The following is a 13,348-nucleotide window of genomic DNA, read 5'->3' as shown; positions in this document are numbered from 1 at the left end:
TCGTCATTAAGGCTGAATATAAATCCGTCGGTATTCAAAATGTAAGGTGGTGCCAAAAAAATTCCCCATATACATATACAAACCACATTTACTTTACAGCTCCAGGAAGAAAAGTGTTCATTTTATTGGTAAAATTGGATCTGAGCATTCCGCCATAACCTAGGCACAGTTCAAATAGTCTTGTATATACCATTACCACAGGCCATTTCTACCTTATATTCCCTAATTGACATAATGATACAAGTTGATGGACAACTGGCTGCAGGCACTGCAATTTGATTGCTGACATTATGAGCTTGACTAAGCGCCAAACTTGCAGCTATCCAGGCATTTGTTTATTCTATAAGCCTTAATATGGTTGTGCATGTTGGGGGGGGGGGGGAGCAGCACAGGCAGTGACTGTAGCCTGTGTTCAGATTTATGAAAAAAATGTGCAACATCTTTGCAAACGATCAATCCAATTTTTTTAATAATAAAGGTGGTGTGTGGGTGTGGGTGTGGGTGTGTGTGTGAGAGAGAGAGAGAGAGGAGAGATGAAGAACTAAATAATATGAACCAAACTATAATAATATTCACTGAATATTGGGACTTGTTCACACAGCATGAATAAGTGTTTTGGATAGATGAAGTCACGTTAAGAATACGATAGGAAAATATCTCATAGTGAGCCCTAAGGGAAGACCTAAAACGGGAGCCAGGATCCAAAGGAAACATAAATATAATTCTATGGCCTCAAGGGAGTTTGAGGCTTGTTTTTCCCCTTTAAAAGCATTCCTCATGCCCCCATGAAGTCTCATTTTGAAACCTAGGCCTGATTCAAATGCAGTTTATGATATAACCTAGGAGTCAGCCATAATGGAAGCCATAGGCAGGAACCTAAGCAACTGTTGATCCCAGTCACTGGAGGTTGGGTTTCAAACCCAAAATCCATAGCTCAAGCTACAGTGCCTCACAACAGCAAGCTTTTCTGTAGTAGTTATCTGAAACAGCTTCCCAAATCCTATGACCTCTACTAAGCATCTTATTTACTGCACACCCCCATGATAGGATAATAATACATTAAGAAGCAGGCAATGATCTTGCAAGCTCCATAGTATATTAGAAGATGTCAGTATGCCAATTATAAATGGAGCTACATTAAGATGAACCCTCAAAGGGAGGGGGAGGAGACATTGGCCTCTGCTGCTTCCCACAGCACTACTGAAATGCTTCAAATTAAATCAAGCAGAAAGGCAAGGATTTTACTTCCCAAAATAAGTGACTTCTTTACACATACTACTGGTAAGCAATTAGTCACTATGGTTACTGTGCTCATCAGATTCTGCACATTTCCCCATTACCCCCTGAACATAGCTTCTAATGAAAATTTATACCCGTAAGAACAGTGCTCTGATACAGTGATTCTAGCAAGATAAGAACCAGGGGTGGGGGGAAGGGGCAGGAATTTAATTATGAAAGCAGAACACAGAACAGACCAACTTCAGTCTACGGAACATCCACATTACTTCCAGATGATTCAGGAAACAGAGGTATATTGTCTCTGAAGACAGAGGTTCCATTTAGGCATGGCTGCCAAACCTATTATCTATGCATTGGTCTAAGAGCAATCAACCACCACATCTGTTGGTGGTCATTATACCACATCAGCTTGTGATGGTCACTGAATGCTGTGTGAAGTAGTGCTTTGATTTGTTTATCATCAACCTATAACCAAGCAGACATCATCAGTGAGGTGTAGGGGGAGATACCCTTTCCCCACATTTTTCATAGTTTTGTAAACCTGTGACTTGCTTCCTCTTGGTCATCTTTCATCTCAATTAAAAAAACCTCCTCCAACACAAGGACATTCTTTACAGAGAGCTCTTCAAACACTGCTTGGGATGTCACCATCCTGATTAATTTGGGGTAGGCAAGAAACTGTGACTGTCATCATCACCTCTGACTATGCATCTTTGTGAATAAGTAAAATTGCACCAGTTCCAACAATCCTTGAGGAGCCTCTGCTGTTTACTTCCCTTCACTTTGAGAACTTTCTGTTGATTCCTACCCTTTGCTTAACAATCCATAAACAGATATCGCTTCTTATCCCGTAACTGCTGGCTGCTGCTCTGCAGTACTTTTGCAAGGGACCTCACCGTCCCTATTTGAATAGATTGGTGACCCCCTCAAACAAATAAGCAAAGGCTTTTCTTTCAATCAGCATGGCTTGTTTCCAGACTTTGCCATGCTTAGTACAGACCCCCTGAAGCCTATGGGTTTATGTTAGTTAGGAAAATCTGATATCTCTCTGGCAACAGCTCTACCTTGACAGGTGACATCCAAATCCTAGTACGACAAATAGAGCTACTCATTCAGCACACTAATAACTGGGTGACAAGGAACTCAAAGTCCCAAATTTAAGAAGCAGTCTGGAGATTTGGTACAAGAGCTGTTTAATGGAAGTGACCTCTAGTGCACATGGATATTTTATCTCCCAAGTTTCCTTTTAAACAGCTTTTGTGCAAAAAAAAATAAATCTCCAAGACTGCATGGTTGTAAGTAGGCAACCTGGGAATTCTCCCTCAAGAAGGTCTGGAGAGAGAAAAACAGAAAATGTGCATACCTTTCTCAGTCACAGGTAATACACTTTACTACGCATGACCCTGCTTGTGCTTCGGTCGCAGTAATAAAAGTTGACTGGCTAACGCATGAGAACCGGTGGTAATATATTCAGGAGGCAGCTGCAGATGGGGAAGCTGTTCCGCATGATAAGACCAAACAACTCCTCCCCTCACCCCCAGGGAGTTATGGAAGGACTTATTTTTAACATGGTCAACTCCACTTGAGAGAGCACATTCATGAAATGTTGGACATGCTCATCTCTCACGACAATGCATAAACTGCAGAGGTTCCCCCCCCCATTAGGATTCCTAAATGAATATTTGCAACCACACTCCCCATCACATGGTCATTCTAAAAATAAAACAACTCACACACATATTACCAGTTACCCTTCTGTTAGTCCTGAAAAGAAGAAAACATGGTTACTCCCTTCAGGAGTTAGAAGTTATAGTGAAAAGCAGCCGTGCCCTTACAGAGATATTTTAAGGGAGTGGGGTCGGTTGTCATAAAGATAACTGGGTCAACCTGGGCAAGTTATCTATCTCAACCTACCCTACCTTGGTGCCTTGTAATGAGGATAAACCAAGACAACCAGGTACATTGCCCACAGCTGCTTGGAGGAGGAGGAGATGAGGAAGGGGAAGAGAACACATCTCTAATGTACAGCGCAGGCTTTCTGTGCAGGAGATTCCGAGTGTAATCAATGGCATCACCAGTTGAAAGGATAAGATAGCAGGGGATGGGGAATACATCTGTCCCAGATACTGGGGAGCTGCTGCCAGAGTAGACAATACTAAGCTATATATGAAACTAAGTCTGCCCTAATATATATTAGGCAAATTCTTCTGTTCCTATAAACTTAGCAGGGCATCTAGATTTTGCTCTTGCAGACAAGGCAAGATTGTGCTTCTACAAGATAGCAACCACAGCCTTTATGTATGTCCTTACCCAGGTCTCTCATTATAGGATAGTTCTGCAGACACCTTTGATACTGTACCATAGATCTTCCTGAAGGGCTCAGCTCAGGCACCCCAGGGCCCAGTGTGGAGTGACCCATACACCCAGTGGTGCGACCACATAGTGAAGCAAACACACAAAATATTCCAACCTTCTGTATCTAAACTAATATATTGTATTTAATCCCAATATATTAAGACTACCACATAGTTAAAGCAAACCCAAAACATGCTTTCATAGGAACATAAACATAGTGAACATCTTACTAATTTGAGATCTTGTTAAAAATAAGTAATAGGTAGTAATACATGTTTTTTTAAAAAAATAATTTTATGCTTTTAAGAATAGTAGTTACTTGCCTTTAGTCAATGACTCCAGAGGAATATCTGACATGTCCACCCGTAAAAGCAGGTATTGCTGGGCTTCTATGAGTAGTCCAGGGAAGTCCTTTTCAATGGAAGCAAACTGCTCAATTTTGTTTTTCACAGATGCCAGCACCTGCCAAAACAATAGCAGCAATAAATCTTTATATTGTCATTTGAGTTGTGTCCCAAATCATCTGTTTACTGTGTCCCTTGCTCTCAAAATCACATTAAAGGCAGCTGTGGTGCCAAGCTCTGCCCAACGGCATTATTAACGCATCAACTTTAAGGCACCATTCAGTGGCAACTAAAGAAAAAGATCGGGGTAAAGTATTTTGCAATTCTTTGTTTTTAAAGGAGGGGGTGGCACAGGGAGTCTTATTCTATTGAAGTGTGATTAGAAACAATGGAAATTCACAAGGGAGATCTCTAGATTTCTCATTGCAGCCTTGTGGAGTGAGGCCCAATTAGAGTTAAGCTGCAAATAAAGGTAAAGGGACCCCTGACCATTAGGTCCAGTCGCAGATGACTCTGGGGTTGCGACGCTCATCTCACTTTATTGGCCAAGGGAGCCGGCGTACAGCTTCTGGGTTATGTGGCCAGCAGGACTAAGCCACTTCTGGCGAACCAGAGCAGCGCACGGAAACGCTGTTTACCTTCCCGCCGGAGCGGTACCTATTTATCTACTTGCACTTTGACGTGCTTTCGAACTGCTAGGTGGGCAGGAGCTGGGACTGAGCAACGGGAGCTCACCCTGTCACAGGGATTTGAACTGCCGACCTTCTGATCAGCAAGTCCTAGGCTCTGTGGTTTAACCCACAGCGCTACTCGCGTCCCTAAGCTGCAAATACGCAGGGATATAAAGTGTAGAACAAACTGACGCTAAAACCCAACCACATTTGCTTGCTTGCATTCATTCCTTATTCCCTTTTCCTCTTAGAAGGACGACTATAAACTCCTCGGAGCAAGGACCTTGCTGTTGCTTATGTCAATCTGTCATTCTAGCATTCATGCATAATGATGGCACTATATACCGAGAATGTTTAACAACAAATTATATATTCAACCATATTAGGACTTCTGTCAGACAATCATGAAGTACCTGGTACAATGACCGCACACTAGGCTGGAACACCATGTTGGTATTGAGCAGAAAGGAACGAAGGAGGGGCTGTGGGTAACTTGCCAGATGAGTAACAATGCCAATGAGCAGCAAGTTGACATGCAAGGAGTTCTCCAACATGTTTTCCAGCTTTGAGAGCACCACACTGATAAATGGACCTGCAGTTTTAAAAAAACACACACACACACAAGCGATTAATTGCTAAAAGAACATAAGACTGAAGAAAGGAAAGGTGCTGTAATGATAAGAAGCATTGTTTTCCAGCCCATTTGGGCCTTTGGGTAAGCTCATTTTGTGCTGGTTGTAGTGCTACCAGGGCAGGCTGTAGTGGAGTCCAACAATGGCCCATCTGCTTGCATCAGACTTCCACAGAAATAAGCCAAGCTCCTTCTCCCAAAAATACTTAAGAAGTATTGCTTATTTTCCCTTTCAAATAGCCCCCTGGTTAAAATCCTCTCCTTCCCACCCATTCAGCCTTCTTCATTTACTCCCATTCCACTTATTGGGCTGACTGGCAGCAGCCCTCTCGCTCCAGCAAGCCACAGAGGACTTCCTTCTCTTCTCCAGCAGCTGCCCCCTGGGGACGGCAGTTTCTACAGGGCTAACTCAATGTCAAGTAGCCCTACATTTCCCATGGGCTACATTGGCCTAGCCTGACATGCTTCAGAGAAAGTAGAGTCTCCCTCCTCCTTTCTTCTCTCTCCCTGCAGCTTGACATGACCTGCCAAGAGGGAGGGGTTCAGGAAGGGAATTCTGCCCTGTTTTCAACCCAGCACAATGGGCACTTCCTGTCTCCTCTACCTGCTCCCTGGTGTGGAAACAAGGGAATTTTGACTTGGAGATCAGCCACACATAGCAATGCTATGATGGGCTGCACTAATGCAAGGCTGCACTGCTCTAAACATAGAACTCCCCCACCCCTCACTTGGGAGGACACAACTACCACCGGCACCCAGCCCAGGAATTGCACAATGGCATTCTTACACATATCCTTTTCCTAAGCTTAGGAGGGAGTACAGACAGTGACAGCCTCGTGCTATTTTAGCATGGTCTTGGAGCTCTGGCATTTCACAGTGTCTACTTCATAGAGGCTTGACCAATTAATTGATATAAAAGGGTTTGAAATGGCAAGCAGGGCACAGCTGGACATCGCTGCCCCACTTGCCATGCCTAAGATGCCACTATGCAGCATAGCATTAGAATCAGGTTTCTCAGCCTTCCTACACGGCAGTTAAAATCCAGGAAGTCCATCAGAGATGACTGTGACCTTTTAACCTCTGCTGCGCCAAGAAAAGTTTGCGTTGCCAAGGAAGGGTATTAAAAACTCAACACCTTTTGTTTAGCATAGCCATGTTGCTATATGCACAATGCACAGGAACCACAGAACTGTAGAGTTGGAAGCGACACTGAGAATCATCTGGTCCAACCTCCTGCAAAGTAGAAATATGCAGCTGTCCCATACGGGGTTTTGAACCTACAACCTTGGTATTATCAGCACCACGCTCTAACCAACTGAGCTATTCTGTGAAAGGCTGTGACTCAGAGGGCGAGCACATACATAAGGTCCCATGTTCAATCCCTGACGTCTCCAGGTAGAGCTGGGAGAGACTAGCAGTAGGATTGCTTGCAACCACTGCAAGTTCTCCCATGCAATCTTGCAGTTCTTAATAATTATGGACCTGTCCTGTGAGCTTCTTCTTATTTAATCCCCTTGTCCTACTGGAACAATCTTTTTCAGGCGCTGATGATTACTGCTGACATGATCCAAGAGCAAAAGCTACGCAACAGATTAAGAGAAAAGTATGGGGGTGGAAGATATTGAATGGTAAACTATTCTGGAAATACATAAACGGCTTTAGTTGCAAAAGGGTTCTTGCTGCACGATGAGTTGCTTCCAGAGACTTAACCATGGTACATATAAATGGCCCTGTCATCACTAAGCTAGCTTCAAGCATCTTGTTAGATGAAGAATCTCAGGTGACAAGTGGAGGTTTACAAGCTTTGCAAGAGGAGTATCACGGACTAATTAGATCAAAATTAATGATGTTATACAAAACTCACCGTGCAGGCAGACATAAAACTAATTGGGGTCCTATTCATAATAAAAGTTTTATTTGCCACATTACATTCCCATTACTAAAATACTGATTGTGTCCTTGACGGTGGATGAATGAGTTGGGATTTGAATCGCAATAAATTATTAGAAGGAGCGCATGCTATTTTTTTCTCAACGAACACAAAACATTTGTACCACATACAAAGATCGGTTCATTGTCCACCTTGAGTTCTGAACAAAAGAAATCTTCTTATTCCTTGACACAGAAACTATGTTTCAGTGCTACAATCCTATGGGAAAGGAGGAATTAACAGAATTCTTTATGCTGGCTGTGTTTCGATGATAAAATTGCGGTTTAACAAACCAGAATATAGACAAGCTCTCTGCATTTACATGCAGCTCCTCCTTACATAAACGGGAAAACAAGCCAGGAGGCCCAAGGCTTACTGCAGCTCATCCTAGTAATGTTAAAATATGGTTTACTGTTACATGCCAGCTGGGCGACTGAGAAGGAAGATGCCACTCAAAGAGCTGCAGATGTATTAATACAGCAGTAATGTGAAATGTTAACTTTTCTTAATTTGACTGACCCGTGTGGGTTTTGGAATATCAAAGTTACCACCAACTGCTACTGTTCAGAAGCCACAAAGCTCCTGGTCTTTTAGCAACACAAACCCAACTATTTATGAAGTTTTTTCGCTAAGCTGATTATTTTTCACAGTGGCCAGACAGCTGCACCAGTGGAAAGGAAATTATTTCCAGACCAGAATAATAAATCTGATAGCAATATGCTTATTCAATTGCATTACTCAGTTTAATTGATCGATGGAGTTATGTGACATGTAGCCATATTTAACATTCTCTTCTTCCCCACCCTTTCCCTGAAAAGCATTATCCGGACAATTTCTCAGTTATGTTGTATTGCCTGGATCCTTATGGGAACAGAAAAGTGCTGAAAAAATACCATTTTAAATTAGTAAGTAACAATAAATGGAAGTTTGCTTTAGTTATTTGCTTTTGTCATTATGAGCACATTATTTGAAATTTCCCAGCCATTTTACCACCATCATTTCCGTCCCCCCAATAGGGTGAATATTCATATCATGTCATTCAGAGGAGCTGAGATAATTCAGAACAGATTGTGTTCCAAGAGCTACCAAAGTTAAATAAATACCAAAGTGTTTTTAAGTCCAAATACAATGTGTCCTGCTAACATCATTACAATAAAATCCTTTTAGGGAAGTGTGATATTGAAAACAGGATGAATTCAATTCAGCAGTGCTAAGCGTTTCACATTTGGTAGGGAGCAAAATGTCTCAACGTGCAGGTAAAATGGGGCAGATGCACAGAATGGCGGCAGAGCTGCCATCTAGTGATCAGAAGTGACTAAGACATTTGCAACTTTAATTTTACAGTGAATAAACAAGGTGTTGTTGTTTTGTCTTACCATAAATAATTGTTGTTGTTTAGTCATTTAGTCGTGTCTGACTCTTCGTGACCCCATGGACCAGAGCATGCCAGGCACTCCTGTCTTCCACTGCCCCCCACAGTTTGGTCAAACTCATGTTTGTAGCTTCGAGAACACTGTCCAACCATCTCGTCCTCTGTCGTCCCCTAGACAGAGGACGAGATGGACTAGAAATAATAGCTATTGTCAAATCTTTTTGTGGCAATTGCTCTTTAGCAGTGCCTGCTGTGAAAGTTTGATTATCCCTTTTCCTAAACTATGTAGGGATATTTTCTAGAATTATGTTGCTATCAGAGAATTTCTGTACAATATATATTTAGAAGTATATTGGTCTACTTCGATTTCATTGGAATGAAATCCAAGCCAAGAATATTTCTACACTTAACAGTCAATGTCAACATAATCAGTAAATCTCTTATTCACATAGCCCTCTCCCCCACCAAGAACATTATTGTTTAAAAGAGTTTTAAGTGACTTGTTTAGAAAATTTCACCTGTAAATGGGATGCTCTGGGTCCTTGCTGGATTGCCAGACCATACATCTTTTGGTCCAAAAGGTGAAGGCATACTTTCTGCTGATGGTGTGTCGGCTGAAAAATTTTCAAAGTCTTCTTCCTCTTCCACGGGAGAGATTGGTTCAGGAATAAGCAATTTAAGCTCTACCAACTCTGTAGGGGTAGAATCCAACTCCTTAATGATGTTATCACACTGGGAAATAAAATCCTCACTTTCGGGGCTCAGCAAGCTCGTGTTAGCATTGTGGTCTTCTTCTAGGCAAGACAGCTTCAGTTCCAAGTCTGGCTGCGGGGTTTCAGCAACGCTGTCATGGATTTGTTTGACTGTTGCGTGCTGGGTCAAGTTTGAATTTTTCATATTGTGTTCCTCCAAACTGGAGTCTGTCTGGGGACTTTTAAGGGGACCATTGGCAGGGAACGACTGCTGATCATCTGTGCTTTGAGATTCTGACACCGAAGCTTCCTTGTCTGCTTCCTGAGCATCCTTTTCAGCACATAACCTATAAACCATGACATCATCCTGAAAGTCTGATTCTTCTATATATGACCCTTTGATCAGCATGATTGCATTTTTCTTCATTTCCTGAATGTGCTTTGGTGGCGCTGCAGGTGGTTGTGGCTCTACATTGCCTAGAGCATTATCATGCTGTGGAGAGCCCGAATCAGATCCAGGAGAGATCCCTGTATCATAGCTATCATCCCATTCCAGCTCCAGCTGCAACTTTTCTCCCAAAGGAGTCATCTGAGAGGAACTTGTATTACTAGGTGTTCTGTGCTGAAATCGGAAAATGGGCTGGTCTAGGTTTTTACCATCCTCGTCAGCTAGGGTTTGGATAAAGGTACGTGGATCAGGGCTTTCACCATCATATGGAGCAGACCAAACCTGGCAGTCTTTCATACAGTGGAGTATGAGGGATTGAGCATCCCAAAGGTACTGCAGGTAACTGATATCAACAGTCTTCCCATATTCCACAATACATGTGGAGTCTACAGTACCTCTGCTGCTGGACTCTTCAGTTGTACCTGGAATGGAATAGCAGGGAGACACAGTTAGGGTGTCGAACAGCAACACAAACATAGAAAGATCCTGTGAATATGCTTGTAACTTATACCTTGGTTACACAACTATCATAGTCACGTGGCACATGAGTAAATAGCACTATTCCACAAGCAGGCAAATTTACAGAGAGAGATGTGGCTATTTAGATTAGACCAAAGGAAGAAGATTTGCCAGTTTCCCTAGACTAGATAGTCCCTGTTTTATGCAGACTAGTTCAATGGTCCTTAAAACTTGGAAGTAAGATCCTGAACAGCAAAACACTATCAGTTAACAAGCTGCAACAGTGCAGAAGAGTGATTTATGCAACTACTGCAAACTCACATCCTGTCCCTGGCAAGTGGGGCAAAAGGAAGGGCCTCTCCCACTCAATTTTAACAAAACTCTCCAAAGCAAATTAATGTTGAGATATGTTGCTCCTACAGGCTGACAGATTCCACAAGATGCAGTAGAGAGAAACCTGCTCTGTCCTGTCCGTAATGGCAGAGTTTTGTGCTTCTCAATGGTCCAAGAAACAAGGTCACTTGCCAAGCCTCTTCTAAATCAGTTCACCATAGCTGGTTGAATGAACTCTACTGAATGCTACTACTGAACTCCTATTTCAGATCTTGCTCTTATTATAAGCTCAAGGGAAAATCCTCCTGCAATGATCCAGCTGAAGTTTAAATGACTCAAAGAAGCTCCATGTATTACAAATCAAACAGGCAGTATTGAGCAACAAAATAGCCAACAGATTGAATTTTTTTAGAGAACAGACAAACAAATGTGGAGAAAGCCTGAATTTGGCAAAATGTAATAGATTTCTCTGTGGTGTGGAATGTCCTTTATTTTTATGGATGGCTCTAAAACATTTAGCACAACAGTTTGCCTTGCAACAAGAAGTTCAATGAATCCTCACACACACACACACACACACACAATAAAAAGGTGTATTTTTTCATTGGTATTGCAATACTTCCTCAATCTGACTGAATTGTCAGCCATAAACACAGAAACAATGAAGTGTTAAAGATCATGTCACTGGTCACCGGAAAGGCAATTTCCACCAAATTTCCAATAAATTTGTTCAACTGACCTATGACCAAGATGTCCTAAGATATTTATGATGCTCTTGTAGACAAAATACAAAAGTTTGGGGCAATCGACTCAAGTTTTATTAGGTTGCATAGTTGACATTTCTTTCCAATAGGGAATGGTTTTACTTTTGATGGATTTGAAAGAAGGGGCAATGCTCCCCTTTACTTAGATTTTATTTCCTATCTCAAAAACTCCAAGTGTGTTATAACACATATTTAGCTGCGTTTACTGTTACAACCACCTACAAGAGGCAGGTTAGTTTGAGAAACAACCGCTTGAACAAAGGTACCTAGAGAGGTATGTAGTTGAGCATGGGTGTGAAACTCTGGTTTCCCATGTGCAAACAGGGGATAGGGGGGAAATTTGCTCAGTTTCCATTTTAATACTAACTCACTCGCTAAAAATGAAGCTATGCTTCAAAAGTTGCAATTCTCCAAATTTTGCAAGGCAGCTCTGAAACCAAATATTGTCTACAAAAAGAATATATTTTTGGAGAGTGTGCACAATACTGCTTGTATTAGTGAAAATAATGACAACAATGCGTTGAGAAAATTGCTTGCGTAAATGCACATATAACGAGAAATGCACACAAATGTGTATTGTTTTTCATGAGGAATTCTTTTCGACTTGCTAAACTGATGCAGAAATGAGACAAACTGAAGTTAAGGCTGGGGAAAAAATGAGAAACTGAAATCAACAGCCATCCATTCCTAGTGTGAACCCAGTAGTAATGTGGACCACTTGCTGATACAGTGGTAACTCGGTTTAAGAACAGCCCTGTTTATGAACAATTCGGTTTACGAACTCCGCAAAACCGCAAGAAGTGTCCCGGTTTACAAACTTTACCTCAGTCTAAGAACAGAATCTGAATGGTGGAAGGGCACTGGCGGCGGGAGGCCTCATTAGGGAAAGCGCGCCTCAGTTTAAGAACGGACTTCCGGATTAAGTTCGTAAACCTAGGTACCACTGTACTTGCACCTCTTTTCCTGTTCTCTCAGAATATTAAAAGTCACCACATGGCAAAGCAACTGTTTACATAAGGTAGGAAGAAAAGACAAGTGTTCCCCCACCCACCGTCTTATGGTGGACATTGGAGATATCTCCTTGATTACAGTATGTTCTTGTATACTATTTGCATGGTGTGTCAATCTAAATTACTTTCATTCACAGTATCCTGAATGCTCTTATGGGTGAATAATGCAAATACAGTCAAGATGTCCGTAACAGATCTTGCTGTTTATAAACTGTAAATAAAAGAAACCCCTTTTTAAAAAGGCCTTTCAGAAGAGTTTTCTATATTTTCCCGAACAGTCTGCATGTTCATGCACACACACATTTATTCCTGAAACTTCCTCCTCCTGATTCTAACTAGCGGCAAGGAAATCCACACCTAACAGTGTATGGTGCATGCAATCAGAAACTTAGCATCCTACACACAGGTATTAGCAGTAGTAAATAATCGGCTCTTCAGTCCAAATGCTGACAAGAGTAAAGAGGTTTTCACAAAATCTCATGAAACTGGTGTAAGAGAGAAGGAAACATTAGCCTGGAAAACAGAAATTCTGCACTAAAGTCCTCATGCTGCTTTAAGTGCATAGCATGGATGTGATGCAGGGTGTGTGTGTGTGTGTGTGTTCTTTCATTAGTCCAGTAGAATACGAATCTAGCCAAATGTTACACGTGGGAGGAATTAAGAAACTTAATGATAATCATGAACTCAATGCCACTGAATACGCTACGAGGAACGAAAGAGGAAAAACAGCCTGATGCCAACTTGTCCATTCAGAAAACTGGTGAAATATTTACCTGCCCTGTGTATGTTTTTCCTCCACAGGATATAATCTTTTTCTTGTTTTTCAAAAGTCAGAGTAATCCCACTAGAGCAGCAAACTGGAGTCAAGGCAAGCAATCTAGCAGCAGATACAGAATACCAATCTCGTTCCCTCACAGCCCATCTTTGGCTGAACATGATGTGATTACAGGGTATCAAGTACCTAGGAACAGAGGGTTTCATTAATTAAGTGCCATGACATAGGTCCTATAAAAAAGTTATTCTCCAGCCCTCATTTATTCCTTAAAGCTAAATCACATAGATGAGCCAAATTTTATAATACGAGCTGTCTCAGGTCTGAT

At 41.8% G+C, this 13,348-nt stretch overlaps 2 protein-coding genes across 3 annotated transcripts in view; one reads left to right on the top strand and one right to left on the bottom strand.

Annotated features, from left to right (window-relative positions):
- Nucleotides 1-8,105, top strand: part of GATB (glutamyl-tRNA amidotransferase subunit B) — a 57,533-nt gene extending 49,428 nt beyond the window's left edge. The window contains exon 15 of the transcript XR_003708385.2: nucleotides 6,782-8,105. The gene's annotated coding sequence lies outside the window, so the exon portion shown is untranslated. The remainder of the gene's footprint in view (nucleotides 1-6,781) is intronic.
- FHIP1A (FHF complex subunit HOOK interacting protein 1A) overlaps nucleotides 1-13,348 on the bottom strand; it is an 82,946-nt gene that overhangs the window by 4,463 nt on the left and 65,135 nt on the right. For both annotated transcript variants that reach the window (XM_028745004.2, XM_077934093.1), the window contains exons 8-11: nucleotides 13,022-13,209; nucleotides 9,061-10,104; nucleotides 5,023-5,201; nucleotides 3,918-4,056 (exon numbers count right to left, since the gene is read on the bottom strand). In XM_028745004.2, coding sequence (XP_028600837.2) covers nucleotides 3,918-4,056; nucleotides 5,023-5,201; nucleotides 9,061-10,104; nucleotides 13,022-13,209 — 1,550 coding nt within the window. The remainder of the gene's footprint in view (nucleotides 1-3,917; nucleotides 4,057-5,022; nucleotides 5,202-9,060; nucleotides 10,105-13,021; nucleotides 13,210-13,348) is intronic.

The sequence above is a fragment of the Podarcis muralis genome, chromosome 9, assembly GCF_964188315.1.
Source record: "Podarcis muralis chromosome 9, rPodMur119.hap1.1, whole genome shotgun sequence".
Classification (NCBI taxonomy): domain Eukaryota; kingdom Metazoa; phylum Chordata; class Lepidosauria; order Squamata; family Lacertidae; genus Podarcis; species Podarcis muralis.
The sequence above is the reverse complement of the archived record's forward strand: the minus strand, read 5'-3'. Positions and strand labels throughout refer to the sequence as shown.